The 22692-nt window shown below is 47.4% G+C and overlaps 1 protein-coding gene across 6 annotated transcripts in view; it reads left to right on the forward strand.

Annotated features, from left to right (window-relative positions):
* The window catches only part of RAPGEF1 (Rap guanine nucleotide exchange factor 1), a gene marked incomplete at both ends in the record, with an annotated part of 149417 nt that overhangs the window by 86942 nt on the left and 39783 nt on the right, over nt 1-22692 (forward strand). For all 6 annotated transcript variants that reach the window (XM_079707223.1, XM_079707221.1, XM_079707225.1 and 3 more), the window contains 7 exons: nt 248-426; nt 4521-4677; nt 16580-16668; nt 17377-17529; nt 17964-18087; nt 18473-18656; nt 19773-20273. In XM_079707223.1, the coding sequence (XP_079563349.1) occupies nt 248-426; nt 4521-4677; nt 16580-16668; nt 17377-17529; nt 17964-18087; nt 18473-18656; nt 19773-20273 (1387 nt within the window). The remainder of the gene's footprint in view (nt 1-247; nt 427-4520; nt 4678-16579; nt 16669-17376; nt 17530-17963; nt 18088-18472; nt 18657-19772; nt 20274-22692) is intronic.

Genomic DNA, 22692 nt, shown 5'->3' on the forward strand with positions numbered 1-22692 from the left:
TCCGGGAAGGGAATTAGGAATATCTGAACAGCCTTTCTCCGTCGGCCCCTTCTTCTTCCTTCAAGTCTAGCCTCTGTGTCCTGACTGCAATCCTTAGAAAAACAATTTGGCTTGCTTTCTGCAGCAAGAAGCCTTTTCCATTGGTGTCAATCTCAAACTAGTTTGCAGGAAATTTTATTTTATTTTATTTTAAAATTGCTCCCTTTAATCTCTCTCCTCCCTCCTTACGCTTAACATTTCCTTTCAGAACCTGAGCTGGCTGGAAGAGAAAGAGAAGGAGGTTGTCAGTGCCTTGCGCTACTTTAAGACCATTGTGGACAAAATGGCTATTGATAAGAAGGTACTGGAGATGCTTCCAGGGTCTGCCAGCAAGGTGCTGGAGGCCATCTTACCCCTGGTGCAGAGCGACCCTCGAATTCAACACAGGTGAGTTGCTCTGGGCTGTGTCAGCAGTGGAGGCCTAGTGGCACCTTGGTTCGGGGGCATTTCACACTCAGTGTTTCTAGGGCCAGGAGGAAAAGGAGCCCTCCCACGCCCCGCCCCCACCCCTGCCCCATGGCTGTCACTTGGTATTCTTCCAAGGTTGAGGTCATCATTGTTACTCATGAGGCCTCAGCACTGAGGAAGGTCGCCACCGTTGCTGGGGATGTAGCCACAGTGTAAGTCTGTGGTTATTTTTTCGTACTAGCTGGCTCGTTGGCAATAATTGCATTGATTTGGACCCATTTTTCCCAGTACCCTGTGTTAACCATAGTTTATTATGACATTAAATCCTGCCAATATCTAACCTATTGGAGACCTTGGCTGCTTAGATTATTAGGCCAAAAGAGGTAGAGAAGAATCCCATTAGAGCCTGGATTAGTGAAACATTTAATCGTATCAAGCCAGGTCCTCCCAAACAGCACCTGGATTCATTGGAAGCCAGGTATGGACGCGTAGTCCGCTTTTGTGAGGTAATGCTTTTATTGCTAGAGTTCGTTTTCCTCTGAAAGGTTAGTGAGCGGCTTGCCCCTATGTTTGTTGTTAAATACAGAAAGGAAAGCAGTATGAAATGTAATCTTCAGTGAGAGCCTATCAGGAGCTTCTTTTTGAGAGGCTGTCAGATGCCTGCTGGCTTTGTTTTTCTTCCCTGGTACCTGTGCAGGATAAACATCTCTCTGTTTCAGTTCCTCAAGATGGTTTAGTGCCCTTGTAGCCCCATGAGGCTAAGCTTTTGTGAACTGCTTTCAGAACTTGACAGTGAAGTGCATAGTTTTCTTCTTCTGGGAGATAAAACAGTATCTTTATTTCCAAGAAGCTCTCTGCCCTGGAGCTTCTACTGACCCCTGTAGATGGTGGTTTTTTGGCTGGAAGCTCACTGAAGCCACTTGGCGGGGAAGGATAAGGCTTCGCTCTGCTCTGTCTTCACTTTCCAGGCCAGGCTGCTGTCATGTACGAGAAGCCTCTGAGGAAGCGAGTCCCTTTGGTGCCTTGTTCAGCTGCTCCATATGGAGGACTCTCTGAGACCAAGCACCATGCTTTTCCAATAGGTAGCCCAGTGCCCGGCTCGTAGACAGGCCCGGTGCTGTTCTCCTTTGAGGGAACATGCTTAACAGTCTGCTGGGTTTCAGACGCACAGGTAGCTTTTATGAAATGCTCTCATACACGTCTTCTCACGGGATGGGCCTACCGTGGGAGAGTTAAGACCTGAAAAAATCAACTCCCCCACTGTGTGACAGTGCTGAATTGATGGTACCGAGTGGAAGCTCTGTTTGACTCTGAAGGAGGGAGACTTACAAGAGAGTTGCACTTCCTGGGGCAGGATATGCTGCAGCTGGACCTGAAGGAAGGGCAGGATTTGAATGGGCAGTGGGGGCAGGAGAAGGAGAAGAGCAGAGGAACTGAGGCCAGCGGGCACAGTGTGCCCGGCAGGGACGAGACCAGCAGTCCTGTGAGCAGAGTGTGATTACACCAGGGCGCCGACGGGCGGCGCTGTGGGAAATGAGGGCGGATGCCCTCGCGTGCCAGGCCTCTTTGGGAGAGTCCAGGACAGTCACCTTCACTGAGCCCTGTAACAGCGTTGAAAGGGCGATGCTGCTAGGACTGTCGCTTCCTGCAGTGTCAGCCAGCAACTCTGCTTGGGAAGTTACTTTCTAGACGTGCAGGCTCTGGAAGAATTGACCGAGTAATAGGACAATGGTCTGGGGCATTTTTTGTCCATGGGGAGGTTTTGTAATTACTTGATAGTTGACAAAAATTACTTACTGTCTATAACAGTTTCCTAGAGGGGAAAAGAGAAATGCCTGGGTGTGGCCATAAGGAATAACGATTTCTTTTTTTTTCTTTGTAATCCTTTGGCTAATGCCATTTAAGGGATTTTTTCCTCCTGAAATTCTTCCAAAGCCCGTTGATGATACTTATATTGATCTCCCTGAGATGCTCTAAAATGCTCCTCAAATGTTTCTTTTAGCTGCCTTCCATCATCTCATCCTCCCATGCATTTGTTAGCTGGGAGGGTGTTTTCCTGCCTCTTCTCTGTGGGTTGGGCCCTAGCAGGTAGGCTCTTGGCCAGGCTCCCCTAGGTTCCGAGGGCTGTGGTGACGGGCCTGTGAACAAGCCGCTGGCTGTTCCGTGTGCGCAGTGAATGGAGGCTTTTCCTGACGGTGGAACATGCAGAGATGTTTGAGAGCAGGATCCCTGCTTTGCCCTCAGTGCACACCAGCGACTGGTCCACTGGACACTTCTATGGTACAAGACCCTCCTTCCTTTTTTAACGTCCTTCCCATGACATTAAGACACAGGGATATTCTTCTTGCAAGCTCACAATGTGAAGGGTGGACACAATTACCAACATTTTCAGGTGCTTTCAGGGAAATGTTAACATCCAGTGTAGGTGGGAATTAAGTATCACGTAAAAGTGACCCCTCCCACCTCTTTCATTGAATTATTGCGGGTGGGAGGCCACAGTCTTTGTTTCAAGAGGCCTAGCCTGGCCTTGCCAGGGAGGAGGAACAGAGCTGCTAGAAGCACACGCCCCTTCAGGACGACGCCATCTATGGTCTGGCCCCCGCCCCCGCCGGCAGGTCTGCAAGTTGTGTTTTATTCTCTCAGTCCTCCTTCCAAAGAGAATAGGTCTGACACCAAACACTTTTCATTTGTATCATCCTCTAAAGCAGCCAAACCCTGGCTTTCTTGTGGCTCCTTTTGTAAGTTTTCTTCTTTGTAGTGGGGCTTGAGGAGCTGCTTTCATCCTTCCTGACTCTTCTTTCTCCCGCCGGAACATGCACGGAGCCGAGTGAATGGCTAAGTGGAGACTTCAGACCTCCTGGAAATTCTCCTCCTCCTTACCTGATTCTGAAGAGCTTCTCATTAGAGCATTGTCTGGTTCAGGCTTTTTTTTTTTTTTTTTTTAAATGTCTTTGTTTTTAGAACCTGTTTTAATCATATCTTACAATATTATATATTTTTCTCAAAATTATATCTTTAGGGAAAAAGTATATCTTTGGCTCCTAAATGTCTGCCTCATTCTTTTTTTTAGTGGAGGAGGTAGCATCCCACAAATTTTCTACATTTTTGCTCTACCTCTGTTGTAATACATAATATTTAAAATGGCAAAATAATCCTTTCCATAAATCCTAGGGAAAAGTATCTTTAGTTGTTTAAAAATATGTGGAAGTATAAAACTTCTTCATTTTGGCCTCCACTCTACAATCGTTGGGGCCTCCAGATGTGCTCAGGGCTTCTGTTTTGAGTTGTTGGCATCACAGTGAAGTTGGTACCTCCTCCCCCCACCTACCATCACCACAGGTCACCTTGCCTCTGACTTGTCCTCCTTAAAATACTCCTCATTAGTGCATTCCTCTGACATCTCAGCGATGGTTTATTGCAGGGGATGGTGAAGCTGAGCCCATGTTAGAAGGAATTCTAGTAAATTTCAGATCTCTTTGGGCTCATGTTTAAAGGCTGTTCCTTGGGACTTCCCTGGCAGTCCAGTGGTTAAGGCTCTGCGCTTCCACGGCAGGGGGTGCAGATTCGATCCCTGGTCAGGGAACTAAGATCCAAAAAAATTTTTTTTAATAAAAAGAAAGGCTGTTCCTTTAAAGGATCCTGCCTGCTAAAATTCCACAAACCTGTTGACTCCTTGTGACACAATATAACATGAATTTTTATCTAATCCAGAACAAGAAGTGTACAACAGTCTGACCTACTAGAAGGAGAGGAAGATGAGAGATGTTATCAGAATCTCGTGGAGGTTGTGAAGTTTGAAAAAACATATTAACTATCATGGTGGAATTTTTATACATTATATATGAGAAATGAAAAAAAATTTATAACAGACTGGGAGATAAAGCTCCACAAAATCTTCATGGGATGTAAGGAAATAGATTCAGGGAGGAAAAGTTTATTAAAAGGAGGTGCAGATCTTATAGAAAGAAGGATTTAGTCACTGAGAAACTAGTTCTCTGCTAAACAGATGACGTAAAGTGATGGTCATTCTTTAGATTTTTAATATTCTTTTAAAAATCTTCTCCTACCTCTAGCTCAGCCCTCTCCTCCTGCTATAGCCGAGTGTACCAAAGTCTCGCCAACCTCATTCGTTGGTCTGACCAAGTGATGCTAGAAGGTGTGAACTCAGAAGATAAAGAGATGGTGACAACGGTGAAGGGGGTCATCAAAGCCGTGCTGGACGGAGTGAAGGTACGTGCAGGTTCCAGACAGTCCTCCTCAGGGACTTGGAGCACCCTCCCTGCTGGGTGTTTGTCACATGAGAACTTATTGCTAAACTTTGTACATTAGAGTGAACGTCTTCCAGTGTTTCTGCTGTTGGGTGCTGCTCTGTCCCGCAGCTGTTTCTCTGTGGTACAAGTGACTCTTACAGGAATACAACCTTTGGAGTACTCGTCCTGATAGTTAGAAAAGCTGCCAGAAGCAGTCAGCCTTTACTGGGCCTTGTATTAAATCTACGGGTAGTCTTTATACTACAGCTCTGGCTGTGCACGCTTGCCGGCTAGATGAAGTCCAGGGACTTTTAGCAAAACTCCCAACATGTCAACTGCTACCTTTTCATGGTCTAAGAACTTCTGGGATTCTTAGTAGAAAAGCAGGATTGACGTGAGTAAGAAATGAAACTAACTGTACTTGAAATCCATGATGTGGTCTGTGAATTTACTACCCAGGGAAGTCAGAAATGGCATAATGGGAAACTATGAATCATTGTTACGGCAGGAAGTGAAGTCCTTGGAGGTTCTGGAATTGAGGTCCAAGGGACGGACCCTAATTGAGAAAATAAGTCCCAGTGGATGAGGAGCAAGGCAGAATGTAGGGCGTGAAACAGGTGGGATCCTGTGGGTTGGGATGAGGGCTGTGAGCGGTGGGAATGTGAGGCCGGATAATGTAGTGGAAAGAGGGCTAGACTAGAGTGGAGCCCAGCTGGATTTGAATCCCAAGTTCACCGCTTACTAGTCTGTGAACTTGAGCAATTTACTCAAGCGCTCTGTACCGTAGTCAACTCATCTACGAAGTACGTGCAGTTGTGGTACCCTGTGTCGTGGGGTTGTAGGAAGGGTTAAATTAGTGAATACGTATAAAGCTTTTAGAACTATGCTGGGCATACTAAACACTCAGATCGTAGCTGCTGTTTATTATTAATTATGTGGTGCTAGATATATGCTTTGCAAACAGGTCTCTTGGCTTGAAAAACTGTGTTCTCTTCCTTTCTAGACCCTCCAGTACAAAACTGTAGCCAAGATACTTACCCTAGGTCCAAACAGCTCCTTCCCCACTCAACCATGCCATTAGACTCCTGAATGCTGCCTCCTTGGATTGACATTCCCCAGAAGCTCTGGAGGGTAGAATAAGGACCCCCAACGGGTAAAAATTACAGATGGGAGGCTAAGAAAGCATTGCTGGACATTATACACTGCTCCGGAACGAACCGTGTTGCCTGGTGCGGTCTGGGTGGCTCCCCACCTCCAATACTGTGTAAGCAGGGCTGCTGTGTCTGCTGGGGCTTTATGGAGCTCATTTAGAGGGAGGCTTGACTGGACGGCATCACAGTGTCCTCTGACGGCTCCCAGTTCTCTTCACTCCCCACAGTTACTAGGTCCTGCACGATCGGTTTTGGCTGGTGAGACTTAAGGAGGTAGCCCAGGGTGGCTGCTGTGTGGGACCTGATGTTGCTTTCCAGACCTGGCGCTCAGTCACACATTCTCCCATTCCAGCCTCCCGGTCGCTCTCTGAGGTCAGCAGGGCAAGTGAGACGTGACCTGGGTCACACTTCACCATCGGGGTGTGTGTGCTTCGGGCTCGCCTCGCCTTGCTCTTCCTGTCCAGGCTTCTGGAAATGCTGTTATTGACAAGTGTTATTTTTCAGATGACATTGTTAAGGCTTCCTTCTACCAAATTGATTATAATTAGATCTTTCGAAACAAGTCAGAACATCCAAAATAGAAGAGAGAGAGTTAAGCGTAAAGCTTTGTAACATTCCCAAGTGGATTTCCTTTATGAAATCATTAAAGTGCCACTGTATCAGTTGAAAAATTGTCTAAAAGAAAAGTTTCTCAGATTTTTCAAATTGACCAGGATAAGAGAGGAGGAGGGAGAGAGAAAGCGAGAGACACCTATTGATTATGAGCCTGTCAGCGTCTGAACTTTTCCATAATTGTTTTTAAAATATTTTAACCAGAACAAAGATCCTCTAGGTGAGGAGCTCTGTACATTAAATTTCGTTTCATTTATTCAAGAAACGTTTATTGAGAAACTCCTGTGTGCTGGGCAGTGTGATAGAATTGGGAATATAGTGATAAACACAATTGGCACCATCCCTGACCTGATGGAGCTTAGAATCTAAAGGCGGAAAAGGACAGCAATCAAATACTTGTAATTGTATAATTATACAATTTTATATATATATATACATATACAATAGCACAGGACTGGTGCTATAAAGGAAGAATGGCGTGTGGTCTTGGGTGTAGGGGGGACCTTCAATTTCAGGGTGATCAGAGACACTTCCCCAGGGAGAGACAGGCAGGCTAAAGCCTAAAGGATGAGCAGGAGCTGGCCTGTGTCACTAGAAGTTTTTCATAGTTGGAGTCAGTCAAGGCCACGGGCACGATTTAGACACTGTAATGTTGGCGTTCGCCGTTAGGGTCTCAACTGTAATCATAGCTAACGTGTATTACCCACTTAATGCTTATAACGACCTCCAAGGTGGGTGTGATCCCCTCCTTCACAGGTGTGGAAACAGTCTCAGGCAGACCAGTAGTCAGTGGCAAGGGCATGGTTCACACCCAGGCCTGCTGGACCCCAGACCCTGTGTTCTCACCATCACCCTCAGCTGCCTCCCACAAGGAGGAAGATTCATGGTTTGGCCCAAGGGATTCAGTGTGTCTCCCCTCCGGGCCAGCTGGCCTCCAGCCTCTCTCACTGTCCCCGTCAGGCTTAGGACAACTTATAAGCTCCTGTCCTCATGGTGTGAGGGAGCTCCTGTGGGCTGGGAGGGACCGGACTGTGTGGAGGTGAACTACATCCATGAGGGTGTCATCGTCCCACTTGGAGGGGAAGTGTTGGCATGTTCCTGCAAACTGACTCACCAGCTTCCAAGTTACTCATTCACTTGATAAATGGAATTTTGCTTTTGAGGGTTGAAAAAGTGTTGTAAAGCAGGATTACTTTGTTTTTGTCCCTGAATGTGCAGTACCGTCTATCATTTAAACCCCCATGTAAATGCCACTTGTTAGCTCTATAACCTTGGGCAACTTAACTCAGGTCGAAGGATGGACCTCTCATTATCTAATCTGACCCAGGCAGGTGCTTTACCAATGGGAGCCTGAGACTCAGATGGTCATGACTCTCTGGAAGGAATTCAAAGGCCCTCACTTTCCTTTTGCTGTAGGAACCACCTCCAGCCTAGGTCTTGGCTGTTGGAGGACTGAGCTTCTCAGGGTCAAACAGATACACGAGTTTGTCCTTTCAAAACCAAGACCCCAACTCTTCCTAGTTTCACCTTTTCAGCTTTTCTTCTTATCTCAGATGTACAGTTTCTTAACCCATCTCTCTGGACTCTGCTTTACCATCTCTGCAGACCTTCTTGGATCTCTCTTCTAAGACCTCCAGCCTCTTCCCCCACAACACACACACACACACACACACACACATTTTTTTTTTTTTTTTTGCGGTACGCGGGCCTCTCACTGTTGTGGCCTCTCCCGTTGCGGAGCACAGGCTCCGGACGTGCAGGCTCAAGTGGCCATGGCTCACGGGCCCAGCCGCTCCGCGGCACGTGGGATCCTCCCAGACCGGGGCACGAACCCACGTCCCTTGCATCGGCAACATCGGCAGGCGGACTCTCAACCACTGCGCCACCAGGGAAGCCCCCACACACACATTTTTTAATTGGAAGAAAAAAAAAATACTGACCTGGGGGGAAACTTTGGAATACTTGCAGTTCTGTCATTTAACCATCACCACCCAAAAATTGGGCTTGTCTACCAGATTCACCTTGAATAGCAGGAATATTTTGAAAGAAACATTTTCCTGACTGTATCAGTTAGGGTTAGACTTGACTGCAAGAAAATCCAGAATAATACTGGCTTCAAAAGATAGAACTTTATTTCTCCTTCACGTATAAGAAGCCTACAGATAGGCAGACAGTCCAAGGCTAGCGTGGCATTTTCACAAAATGGCCCTATCCTGCTTTCCCACCATCTTCACACATGGATTCCACCTCATGGTCCAAAATGGCTGTTACAGTCTCCATGAATTATGACTACATTCCACCTAGCCAGGAAGAAAAGAGAGTAGGAAGTTGTGGCTTCTCCATTTAGGGGTGCTTCCTCAAAGGCCTCACAGAACTTTCACTTAACATTTTATTGGCCAGAACTTGGTCATATGCCCAAGTAAAATTCTGTTACTAAGGAAGAGCAGGTACTGTGGGGCAACTAGCTGTCTCTACCGCACTGACATTTCAGATGAGCCACCTCTTTTATTCCTTGATCAGCCTATTTTAAAATTCTTATTTATGATGAATTTCAGACATTTGCAAAAAAGAGAACAGTATAATGAAGCCCCATCACAGAACTTCCACAGCTGGCCAGTCTTGTTTCTTCCAGACCTCTTCCTACTCCCCTGGATTATTTGGAAGCGAATTCCAGGCATCATGTCCATTCATCTGTAAATATCTTAGTGCATATCTCTAGAACAAGGCGAACTTTTTCTGTAAAGGGCCAGGTAGTAAATATTTTAGGCTTCTGGGGCTACACATAGTCTCTGCTGCATATTGGTCTGTTGCATATTCTTTGTTTGTTTTAATTTAATTTTTTTAAGCAAAGCATTCTTACCTTGAGGGCCTTACAGAAGCAAGCCCTGGGCTGGATTTGGCCTGCAGGGTATAGTTTGCTGTTTTCAAACAGTTTGGTTTTCAATTTCAGATCCAGATAAAGTCCAAACACTATAACTCATTAATATTTGTCTAAAGTTCTCCCTTCTCTGTATTTTTCTCCTTGTAACTTATTTGTTTTTTTTTTAAGGAAGGGTTGTTTCTCTGAGACGTCTCCCACACTCTGGTTTTGCTGATTATATCTATGCAGTGTTATTTAACATGTTCCTCTGTCCCTTGAATTTCCTGCAAAACTAGGCTGAATCAGGTTCATGTCTTTGTATCTAGAAGAATGTTTCCTTGGTACTGCCCTGCACTTCCATCTAGAGGCATCTTTCCTTTTTGGATATTAATAGCCGTTGATGGTTATTGCCTAGATCGGTTAATTCCTTGGAGTTGCAAAATGATGACATTATAATTCTTTCTGCCATCGCTTCCTCATTCCTTAGCCGGAATACACTAAAAGAGACCTCCCCTTGTCAATCAAGGTTATCCTGTGTTATGATTCTCAGGGGAAAGGCAGGATCAGTGCTTAATTCCTTCCTTCATTTACCAGTTATCAAAATGAGTGTTTCTTAGTATCATCTAACATGACCATTGGATTGAGGTTTTGGGGGTTTTTTTAATTTATTTATTTGTATTTACTTATTTTTGGCTGTGTTGGGTCTTTGTTGCTGCGCACAGGCTTTCTCTAGTTGAGTCGAGCGGGGGCTACTCTTCGTTGGGGTGCGCAGGCTTCTCATTGCGGTGGCTTCTCTTGTTGTGGAGCACGGGCTCTAGGCACGCAGGCTTCAGTAGTTGTGGCACGCGTGCTCAGTAGTTGTGGCACGCAGGCTCTAGAGCGCAGGCTCAGTACTTGTGGCGCACAGGCTTAGCTGCTCCACAGCATATGGGATCTTCCCAGACCAGAGCTCGAACCCGTGTCCCCTGCATTGGCAGGCAGATTCTTAACCACTGAGCCACCGGGGAAGCCCTGGATTGAGTTTTTTAATTTAGCATTCTGAACTCAGGGATGTAAATAAACATAGTTTATATGTCCAGTCCATTGCAGTTACTATCCTTAGTGATGCTCAAGTCCCATCTTTGAACAGTGACAGCTTCTTCATATTGTTTCCTGAGTTCATTTTGACATGACCCCAGAAGTCTTTGATCGTTTTCTCACTTTGGGACACGAAAAGGTGTTCCAGGTTCATCTTGTACTTACTTGTGTGTGTATGTGGTAATAGCTTTATTGAGATATAATGCCCATACCATACAGTTCACCCAGTTTAAAACAATTCAGTGATTTTTAGTATATTCACAGAGTTGTGCAGCCATCACCACAATCAACTTCAGAACATTTTCATTGCCTCAGAAAGTAACCCCATACCCTTTGTACTCTCCCCATACCCTGCCCTCATTTCTCTCCATTCCCCAGCCTTAGGCAGCCACTAATCTAACTTTCTGTTTCTATAAATTTGCCCCTTTCTTTTTTTTTGACCATGTCACGCAACATGTGGGATCTTAGTTCCCTGACCAGGGATCGAACCCGCGTCCCCTGCAGAAGCACAGAGTCTTAACCACTGGACCGCCAGGGACGTCCCTAAATTTGCCTCTTCTAGACACTTCATATAAATGGAATCATATACTGTGGGTCCTTTTGTGACTGGCTCCTGTCACTTAGCGTAATGTGTTCGAAGTTCATCCGTGTTTTAGCACACGTATCAGGACTTCATTTCTTTTTATCGCCAAATAATATTCCATTACATGGATATACCACATGTTATTTATTCATGGACATTTGGACGTCTCAGTTGTTTCCACATTTTGACAATTTTGAGTAATGCTGCTGCAAACACTCAGGTACAAGTTTTTGTGTGGATGTATGTTTTCATTTCTCTTGGGTAGACGCCTAGGACTGCAATTGCTGGGTCATATAATATCTCTGTGTTTGATTTCGTAACAAACTACCAGACTATTTTCTAAAGCAGCTGCACCATTTTACATCCCTACCAGCAGTACATGAGGGTTCCAGTTTGTCTGCATCCTCACCAGCACTTATTCTTTTCCATATAGCCGTCCTAGTGGGTGTGAAGTGGTGTCTCACTGCGGTTCTTGACTTGCGTTTCCCTGATGGCTAACGATGCTGAGCATCTTTTCATGTGCTTATTGGCCATTTGTGTATCTTATTTAGAGAAATGTTTATTCAAGTCTTCTGCTTATTTTAAAATTGTGTTATTTATCTTTTTTTAATTATTGAGTTATAATTACCTTGTACATTTCTTACCACCGACCTGGAATCAGCCGTTCCTTTAAGGAGCTCTGGTTCCCTTTATTGGGGAATGATGTTTAGAGACCTCACCCCAAGGTTCCTCACTGCTACTCATTGATCACATGTTTAGTTTCTTTAAGAGAAAATACATCTTGAGTTTATACTGGTTTTTACTTAACCTCATCAAGCTTATATCTTAATTTTCTTCCTCCCACACTGAAAATCCCTGTTTTAAAAAATATCAACATTTGTTTTTGACTTATTTGTTTTTTCACAATACAAACACAAAAGTCTCAGAATAACAGTAACCACCTCCATCAGTATGATTATTAGAAAGTATTAAAGATGTGTCAAAGTTATTTTTGACCTTCAGGTTATCCATCATTTTGCAGTCATTTGAAATAGTTCTTCTTGGTGTGTCTACATGGTCCATCTTATGTGGCATGTATTTGAGTATTTCCTGTATGCAGTGGTCTGAGTATTCCACTGCTTTACAAAGGAGGAGAAAGAGAGGGAAGAAGAAAGGGGGGCTTCCCTGGTGACGCAGCGGTTGAGAGTCCGCCTGCCGATGCAGGGGACATGGGTTCGTGCCCCGGTCCGGGAAGATCCCACATGCTGCGGAACGGCTGGGCCCGTGAGCCATGGCCGCTGAGCCTGCGCGTCCGTAGCCTGTGCTGCGCAATGGGAGAGGCCACAACAGTGAGAGGCCCGCGTACCGCAAAAAAAAAAAAAGAAAAAAAAGGAAAGGGGGAAGAGACAGCGGGTTATGTGTAGTAGGAAATTGCCATGTAGGAATGTTGTGGATATACTTTCGTAAGTCAGAGAAATCATCATGCTTCAATTTCAGCTTCATACGCTCAGGGTTTAGGGGTACTTTTGTTGTTAATGTTTTTTCAAAATAATAGGGTGGCTTAAACTAAGATAAGCCCTCTTCAGCCTACTTTCTGAGCAGTTCACTAAGTATTTTTTCTAGTAAATCTGCTAACCTGAAGAACTGCACCGAACATTTACTGCTTTTTCATTCTCAAGGGTGTTGGGAGTAGAAGGACATCCTATCCAGCTAGGAGTCGTAGCAGCAGCATCTCCCTTCTGGGCCCACACGTGTTCTACTTAGTTACAGATGTCAAGAGAAGGTCTTTCAATAATCTGTAAGCTTGTTTAGGGCCTTTATTGGGGTGAACCCTGAAAACTTTTATTGTTCGAGTTGTAGTGTTTGGCCCCAAGTCATTATTTTGAAGACACAAGTGCCCAGTTTTAAAATTATGCCCCTCCCCCCATGCCAACCGGGCCTGGCACTGCTTCTGGGCTGGTCTCTTCCGCATCTTTCAGGGTGGAATTTGAGATCTCCTCTGGCTGCCTTGTTTGTAGGCTGCTGTGGGCCTCCAGAAGCTGACTTGAGGAGTCACCCGCCAGGCCGGTGCACTCTGGCCCCTTGTCTGCTTAGTGCTCTGTCTGCTCCTGAGCACATGTGAGAAGGAAGGCGCTTCCTCTGCTCTGTCGCTGCCTCACCCCCACTTAGGATGTGGACAGGGAAGGTCCCTTGTTGTCACCATAAAGGTCATACTGGGGCTGGACAGCCCTGTGACTGCATTATGCCACTTCAGTTACAGGAAACTCCCCACTGGCCTGTACCCAGTGTCTTTGGTGAAGAACTTGTCTTAGGACCGCTCACCGGTAGAGGGGCCGTGTCATGGCCATAAGCACAGGACCCCGTGGTGATAGAGGACAGACAGTGACAGGTCGGGATGCGGCCTGAGCAGGAGCATCAGGCCCAGGCTGCAGGGCGGGCCCGCTTCCCAGTTAAAGTGTGTTTTCTCTCCACGTGAACCTGGAGGACTGCAGCCCGTGTCCCCTCTGCCAGGCAGGGGCCGAGGAGACAGAAACAGTTAGGACCGTTCCTTACCTGAGCACTGAGCTGTGCTTTGACTGGATGAAGGTCATCTAAGATGGAAGTGTCTCTGTGATCACTCTCAATATGAATAAAATGAACATGGAAATAGAGTATTGTGTATTTAGAAAGGTACTCTTCCAGGTACCTTTCGGGCTTTTGGACACTGCCTTTCGGTGAACTGGCAGTTGTCTGGTTTACAGCTGCCGGCTCTGGACACAGTCTCATGTGCCGTCTCTCTCAGTCTTCCCTAACCTGTGCCTCAGGAGGATTGGGAAGTCTGACATCCTCTCAGAACTCTGGCTTCAGTAGTGGGGGAGTTGGGCTCTGGCCAGGTTACAGACGGGCGGCTCTGAAGGAGATGAGGGTGTTGGCACGGTCGCCGGGTACGTGCACGTTCTAAGGATGCCCTTGTGCCTGTGAGAGAGAAGCCAGGTTGAGAGTGAAGACCTTCTGGCCACTGTGTTTGTGTTTGGGCTGGAAGGTCGTGGTGAATGTGGAAAGCTGCCCCCTCCTGTGATGGTCTGGTGGGGGGGGGAAGGAGGCTGAGTGCTGGGATCTGACTCCGCCTTGGAATCCGGGTGCGCACTCGCGCACGTGTGCCTGTCGTCGCGCGGTTCTTTCGCCCTCGTTCTGTAGTTGAGTTCACACAGCTGCCTCTCCAGGAAGATGGCATTCTAATTATAATCGCTCAGGAATCAGTGAAGAATTAGTGGAATTTTGTCCTGCCTCAGCAGATGCAAGCGTACAGGCTCCTCCCTTTTCCTTTGCCCTGCTTGTAAAGAGAGTGAGCTGAGTGTGGCGCTTCCGAGGCACTTTGACTCCCTCTGATGCCATGATGCTCTTCTGTGCGGCCTGGTGATGGGCTTCTTGGATGAACTGCCTTCCCCACCCTCCTCCAGGCGATGGGGTGCAGGGGGCCTGCCTCCACGCCACTTGCCCTCTCTTCTAATTACATCGTCTCTTGTCTCTCCACCTTGTCTGTAATCACCAGCTGGTTAGCTGTTCCTTAAAATATGTGCGAGATTATGTTTAACTCCTAGATGGTGATAACAGGAAAATGCCAGCCTTCTCCTTTCTTCTTCCAGTACTTGATTCTTGGCGATCTCAACCCTCCACGTTTCTCCAGGAATAGGCATCGAAACTATTACAGAGTGGGGTGACACTGATTCTGATTATATGGAGTATGCCTTATTTTTCTTTTAATTCGTATTTCAGAAGTAATACATGTTCATTGTAGCAAAGTAAGAAAAAGCAGAGAAGCAAAAACAAGAAAATAAGGGGTGTTTCATAGCCATATTTTTTCCTATACGTGTGTTCTTGGTTTTATTTTGTTTCCAAAACATACTATGTATACACCAGTGTACCATCTGGGCTGTTTTTCCACTTAACATTGTATTGACTTTCCACGCTATCATATATTCTTGTGAGTTTTTTAAATGGTAATATAAATGGTCCATTGTTTAAGTCTATCTTAATTTATGTAATCAGTACTTAGTATTGAATATTTAATTATGGAATATTGAGTAGTCTGATTACCTGTTACACGGAATGCTGCGGTGACCGTTCTTTGTGGCTTAATTTTTGTACACATCCGTGTCATTTTCCTTGGGCTAAATTATTATAAAACGTATGCAGATATCTAAAGCTTTTTATGTATACTGACAAGTCATCTTTTAGAAAGGCTATCCAAAGCATTACTTCCATCCATCATATTAACTCTTTGCCTTACCACGCTTGTCAGGATTCCTGTGTGGGGTGTTTTGAGTTGGGAGAGGCTTTGCAGTCTGATTTGGGGGCACACTGCTGCATTACCCACCTTCTTCCATTGCTGCCTCCTCTGTAACTTTAGAAATAGACGTTCATGCTGAAAGCCTGAACTTCTCATGTGACACAGGTAGGTCCTACCCAGGTGTGCATCAACAGGACAACGAATGAAGAAATTGTGGGTTTATCCATATACTGGAATACAACTCAGCAACATCAAGGGACACACTACTCATGCACACAGAGACGTGGGTGTTTACACTGAGCAAAAGGGGATCAACGAATAGAGATAGGGGGTGGATTAGTGGTTGTGGGTCCGGGAGGGCTGGGGAGACATGAGGAGGGACCCCTGAAAGGTCCAGAGTTTGTTCTGGACGTAATAATGAGTCCTGAAAAGCATTGTGTTGATGGTTGCACAACACTATGAACAGACTAAAAACCATTGTATTGCACACTTTAAATGGCTGAATTTTATGGCATAAAGCTGTTCAGAAAAAGAAGATGGACACCAAAGAATACATACTGTATGGTTCCACTTACTTCAAGTTCTAAGCAGAAGTGGTCCAAGAAACAGAAGTGAAAAAGTGGTTGCGGTGGAGCAGATTGACTAGAGAGGGTGGTGGGAACGTTCTGTATTTTTGAGTGATTCTTATATGGTGTATGCAGTCACCAAAACTCACCAAACTGGGGGAAGATGCATTCTAGTTGAAAAAACCAAGTAGACCCTAATCACCTCTTTTTTTTTTTTTTTTCCTATTTAAAAAAATATTTTCTAAAGTCATTTCTCTGCTGGGTAATACGCCCTAAACTTTCTGTCCGTCGACAAAGATTCCCACCAGTCATTTCAGGATACCAGCTGCTGCCACACCCATGGCCAGCTCACTCTGGGAAACCACCTTCCCCAAGACCAGAGGTTTGGTTGTCAGTAAGCAGCGTCCTGCACATCGTATAATGGCTTCAGAGAACTCAAGGGTAGTAGTTCTTCCTCCACAAACCGACTGGCAGTTGTTCTGCCAGGAGTTTGATCTGTGTGATGAACTTAGTCATTCTGAGACAGTGGGGCTTGTCGTTTCCCCCTTCCAAAGGGAAGGGCCTTTATGCACTTGAAACTTTCAACGTGCTGTGCAGGTATTTTTGGAGGGTAGGGGACATTTTGGGAAGTCAGGCAGATTACCTAAGTCAGATCATACTCACTCTTATGGTGAGTGAGGAATCTGTGGGAGTGGAGGACAGACAGGTGACCCACCTGGTTGGGAACATTCCCAGTGAGGAAGCTTCCTTGTGTCTCACTGCTTTTCTCTTGTGTGGGGTGTAGGAGCTGGTCAGACTTACCATCGAGAAGCAGGGGCATCCGTCTCCAACAAGCCCAGTGAAACCCAGTTCCCCAGCCTGCAAACCCGACGGGTGAGTGCCGACCAGACCCTCCAGTATCTGGGGTCACGGTTGATCTACACTTGAGAAAGAAGGGGAGCCGGGTCCAGAGCCCACATCAGGCCCACATTCCCTTCTCAGTGAATTCTGGGTAGGTAAGAGCCTGCATTACTTTAAAGTGCGTGTAGCTCACACCCATTCTGAAGAATTGCGTGGTCTCCAGGTTAATAGTTAGCGTGACCTTTTCTAAGGATAGTGTGTGGTGTCAAAACCCACCTATACTTTTCTTGACCAGCTTCCTCCCATAATTAGAAAGAACTTTGAGGGGTTGGGTTTTAGGGGTTTGACTTGAGAGCATTTAACTTTACCAAGAGAGGAAACTGAGGGTAATGTGGACAGTTACAAGGCCTTGCAGTAATTTCTACTGCAAGCCCCTAGTAAAAATATAAAACCTACACTTGGAGCATTTTAGAACATCATCTAGTCCAGAGATTCCTCTTACAGATGAGGAAACTGAGGTGCAGAGGCAGGGGGACTTGGCCAAGCTTCTGCTGTTTGTGGGTGATCGAACCAGACTTGAAACCCCATCTGTGCCTTGGAGCCCAGGTCACAGTGTCAGCTCTGTGTCCAGGGCACCTCCGTCCCTGTCCCCCCATGACTTCCCTGCCCTGGTCACGTCCTCACGCTCTCAGGACCTTCTCTGTGGCCTTCTGTAACCCCGAGTTCTCTTCAACTCTCCAGCCAGTCTGAGCTCCCCTTGACAGATCGAGAGATGGAGATTCTAAACAAGACGACCGGCCTGTCGCAGTCGGCCGAGGGGCTCCCAGATTCCACGGATGAAGAGGTCGCGCCCCCCAAACCCCCCTTACCTGGCATTCGTGTGGTTGATAATAGGTAATTTTCTGTTTTTCTAGCACCCTCCTCTAGTCATAATTTCACGAATGGATGGGTAGGATGAGCCAAAAAGAAGACGGTGCCATTAGGGTCAGAACCTGCTCTTTAGGCCCCTTGGCGGTTTGACCTTCCTCCGGAGGGGCGTCTCCGGAGGACGCGAGCCTGGCCCAGTGCCCTCCCTTGCCCCGCACCCTGAGAACTCCCAACCGCTTGCCTTTTAGCCTGAGCCAAGCAAAAACTGGTACCATTTGTTGCGAAAAGGAAAGCAAGGACTTTGGATACTAGTTTTTTGGCACTGATGGGATGGGAGTTGAAAGTGTGAAAAGCGGGTGTGAAGTGTCTGATAATGAAAGAACCCACCTCCCATACCCCAGTATCTGTTTAAAGCATTTTGTGGGGTGTCTGGTTTGATAGGGTTCCTTGCTCTGTTTCAGTCCTCCACCAGCATTGCCACCGAAGAAGAGACAGTCGGCTCCATCCCCTACCCGAGTGGCCGTCGTGGCCCCCATGAGTCGAGCCACCAGTGGCTCCAGTTTGCCTGTTGGAATTAATAGGCAGGTAATTAGCTCCATCTAGAAAGGCAGAGGAAGGCCTCAGCTTTGGGGATTTGGTTCCTGAAGCTGAGAGAAACCCAGTGGTCTTCAGTCCCTGGCGTTGGTCACAGGAAGAGCTCTCCCCCTTGGGGTGGAAGTTCCCTCACGGGGTGGGGAGGCTGAGACCGGCCCCAGGGCCTCCCTCCCACCGAGCTCTGAGCGCCTGCAGAGGCCCTCTTTCTTGGAAGGCACAGAAGTGGTGTTTACAGCCTACAGCAAAGACGGGCCTTTCCAGCAGGTTGCTGAGCTTGCCGGTATTTCCTTCTCCGAGTAAACGTACCGGCTCCCTCCCCTGGTCTCTGCCACCATTTCCCAGGAGTGACTTGGTTTGTTTTCGTTTTTGCCGGGAGGATTTTGACGTGGACTGTTACGCACAGAGACGACTGTCGGGCGGCAGCCACTCATATGGCGGCGAGTCGCCCCGCCTGTCCCCCTGCAGCAGCATAGGCAAGCTCAGCAAGTCGGACGAGCAGCTGTCTTCTCTGGACAGGGACAGCGGGCAGTGCTCCCGGAACACAAGCTGTGAAACACTAGGTGAGCTGCTGGCGTCTCGGTCACCATTGCTGCTGGCTCATCGTCTCTCGGTGGCTTTTTTGGGCTCAGACAGTGATGCCAGTCATTGGCTCTGTTGACCTTGGCCAAGTCACTCAAAATCCGAGCCTCAGTTTCCTCATCTGCAAAATGAGGAGACCAGCGTCTGTCTCTGAAGGGGGTTGAAAGTTTAAATAGTAGCAGTGTGAAACCCCATGGGAGATACTGAAATGGTAGCTGTTACTTCAGTTAGTCTGTCAGTGTGTCATTTGACTCCCTTTGCCAGAATTCAGAGCCATCTGTGCTCAGAGCCCCGGACTACTGTTGACGGAGGGCGAAGGCGAGTGAGCAGCACATGCTGACCGCGGGCGCTGGGGCCCGAGGAGGGCCTGGCCTGCAGTTCGGCAGGAGGCTGACAGAGCACTGAACTGTTCATGTCCCGCGAACGAGATACTTCACTTCTGAAGAGTTTATCTTAAGAACATAATCAGAGATTTATGGCAAGATTTCTGTCCAAAGACACTAATCTCAGCATTATTAAGAGTAGTGCTGATAAACTGGAAAGAATCTACTACTCAGTGGTAGGAAATCAGGAGACTTATGATACATCCATTTGGTGGAATAATACATAACTGTATTAAAAACCAATTATGATATAGTGATCAGCGGACAAAATCTAAGACCACTTAGATAGTGTTTTCTCAGAGTTTTTAAAAAAAAATCCAAGGGAAAAAAGACTTTTAAGGAAATATATCCAATGGTAAGCAGAGATTATAGTTAGATTATGGGATTGTGGGTGATTTTTATTTTCTCAATAGGGTTTTTTGGCCACCTTTTCTACAGTGGTCATGCATTTTTCTTTTTTTAAGTAAGAAACTTTTAAAAATCCAGGAAAGTACAAAGAATTGGATAGCAAGCAGTCAAAATCTCATCTGGTTTTACTTTTATAAGCAGGAGAAAAATGAAGAATATAATGTAAAGTGAGAGTCTTTGTGGATGAGACGGGAGATGTGTTTTGGTCACTCTAATGAGCAGCACTGGGTCAGGGAAGAAGGGTGGGATCTTTTCTTTCTGTGGGGGCTGGTGGCTCACAGTATGTTTCTCCTGTTGTGAATGCAGATCATTACGACCCTGACTACGAATTCCTCCAACAAGACCTCTCTAACGCAGACCAGATACCTCAGCAAGTGGCCTGTAACCTCAGCCCGTTGCCAGAGTCCTTGGGGGAGTCTGGGTCTCCATTTCTCGGCCATTCTTTCCAGTTGCCTCTGGGCAGCTGTCCCCAGCCAGAGGGGCCCTCGGCCCCAGGGCAGCAGATGGACGTGCCGCCTGCTCTTCCCGAGAAGAAGCGCAGGAGCGCGGCCTCCCAGACGGCGGACAGCTCTGGCTGCAGGGCGTCCTACGAGCGGCACCCCTCGCAGTACGACAACATCTCCGAGGAGGACCTGCAAAACCCGGCCTCGGTCCAGTCCGTCCCCTTCACGCCCTTTGCTGCTATTCTTCCCTTTCAGCAAGGAGGTTCCTCAGCCTCTGTCGAATTTGTGGGTGATTTCACTGTTCCTGAATCAACGGGTGACCCAGAAAAACCTCCTCCTCTACCAGAGAAGAAAAACAAACACAGTAAGTTTTTGTTGAGCTATTGTCGGGAAGCACCTTTTGTAACCTAAAATGGTGTTTTATTGAAACATTAGATCAGAATCAAACCAGTGGCCTCGTAATTTCATAAAAGGTAGAACCACAGGTATGTGGACACTTACAGGAGCCTTGTGTTGCCAATACTGGGGACCACTTTTAAAGCCTGATAAGCTGACCTCTCCTTTTGGTCTCGACAGGACCTCAGGTCTGGTCTCCACAGAGTATTTGGCCTCTTGTAGATGGCAGTCAGTTGGCCTTCTGGCCCAAACACGTGGTGACAAAGAGAAACAAATATCACGGCATTACATCTGGGTAAAGCAGAACAGACCTTTGAATTAAAATAGCCCTGATCGCACCCACAGGGGTTTTCTAAGGCTCCCTGAAATGCAGGGGGCTGTTTAGAGGGAACCCTGGTACCGCTCTGTCTTCTGTTTGCAGACACTGAAATGTCACATAACCACTTGGAATCTGAGATTGCCTGGTTGGAGTTGCTGAGGACACTTCTTGGACCAGATAATCTGATATATGATGTTATTAGGGCCCAGGGGTAGAGCTGAAATTCTGGATTTTTGTATTTTGAATAGTTTCCAAGGTCCTAAGTCAAGTTCTGCAGGGATTTGCTTTTCTGCGGGCTCCCTGACTGCTCTGTGTTGCCTGTCTCTCTGCCCCGCCCTCTCCCCACGTCACCCGCACGGCTCTGCCTCATCTTCCTTGGGCAGACTGGCTGTCAGTGTTTCAATATGTGTGTGGCCACATCAGCCCACAGCCCCAGGATTCCCTGGCCTCAGTGGAAACATCCAGCAGATGACTTCTGTGACCTGGAAGTTGAGTGTCCATTCTAAATTCCCAAGTGAGAGCGTCTGATTGGCCCTGCCGAGAGCGGCCCGTTCTCAGAAGGGGAGACCTGGCCTCATTTACTGCACTGGGTGTCGCCCAGCTTGTATAATGGCCTCGGTGGTATGGTCCCCCAGCTGGAGGGAGAGCTGGCTCTGTAGGGCTAATGGTGTCATTCCTGTTTGTCATGTAAGTTCACTCGCTAGAAACCAGGCCGCTAGTAGAGGGAGCTGCAAACAGCAACGCCAGGAACGTCTCCTTCTGCGCCTCTCTGTCTACACGCACAGGTGTCTAAAGAGCTATGGGCCTCTCCCCTCCACCCTCCTGGCCTTGACTTGAGCAGCGTGCCCTTGAGGGCTCACACCCTTTCCTGTCCTTTCCTAGGAATCTCCTGGACCCAGACCAAGAGCAGGCTTGCATCTGTGCAAACCACAGCAGATTTGTGGTGCTGCCTGGCTGGGGAGCCAGGAGCCTCGCGCTCTGAGCTCTTAGACCAGGTGTGGGCAGCCGGCTTCAGGCAGAGAAGAAAAGGAAAGGGGGAGGCGTCCATTGTTGCCTTTTGAATAGCCTCAAGTCTCCTGTGGCTGAAAATATTTCCTATTAATTTAGGCATGTATTTCTAGGCTCTGTGTCATCCGTAAATGTCTGTAGCTCTTGTGCCTGCAAACCTTTAAAATCTACTGAGCGCTTCCGGTGTGGCACCCTGGGCTGAAGCTCGACATACTCTGACATACTCTGTCGTATTCGTCCTTACCAACCTCCTGGCTGGCCGGGTGTCATTAGCCCTCTTTTTACAGCTGAAGAAACAGGAGCTCAAAGGAACTGAGCCTCTGCCCAAGCTCAGATCAGCAAGGAAGTGGGTGGCAGATGTGGGTTTCTGAGCAGTGTTTGCCTAGCTCAGCTCACTGCCTCCCAGGCTGAGGAGGAAGGCCTCCCCCCACTTCCCTGAGCCCTGTGCCAGCTTACAGTAGTAACCCCTGCGCAGCTGGTGGTCTCCTCAGTGCCCTGTGAAAGGACTCCTGACTTGAGGCTCCCTGAGGCTTAGTCCTAGTCTCAAGTCTGCTCTTCACTTCCCGAGAGGACCCTTGAAGAGTTCCAATCTGCAACCCCATGGAACACTCCTTACAGAGTTGCTTTGAAGGAAAGGAGGAGATAATCATCATCTTTATACTTGGCTAACGCTGGGCAAAGCTTGTGCACGCGCAGCCTCGGTGTCAGAGAGCAATCCCGGTCCTTTGGGTTGCTCTGAGGGTCCCCGGCCCTGTGAGCCCCTTGCGCCAGACAAGCTTCCTCATCACTGTCTGCCCATAGCCCCAGGTGCCCACTGGGCCTTCCCAGTGATGCCGGTGGCTGTAGTCTCTGGGCCCTTGTGCTGGTGGGCTGCCTTTGAAATGGACTGGTCCTCCTTGATTCTAGAAGGTGGCGACCATCGCTGCTGCTTCTCTGTGCTTGGTTAGCAGTTCTCTACAAGGACTTCAACATCAAGGAGTTCGTGGAGCTCCTGAAAAGATCGCAGCCTTGCTGAAGCTTTCCATTTTGGTCAGGCAGAGGCGGTTGCATTCAGGCTCCT

This window comes from Hyperoodon ampullatus (genome assembly GCF_949752795.1).
Source record: "Hyperoodon ampullatus genome assembly, chromosome: 6".
Classification (NCBI taxonomy): domain Eukaryota; kingdom Metazoa; phylum Chordata; class Mammalia; order Artiodactyla; family Ziphiidae; genus Hyperoodon; species Hyperoodon ampullatus.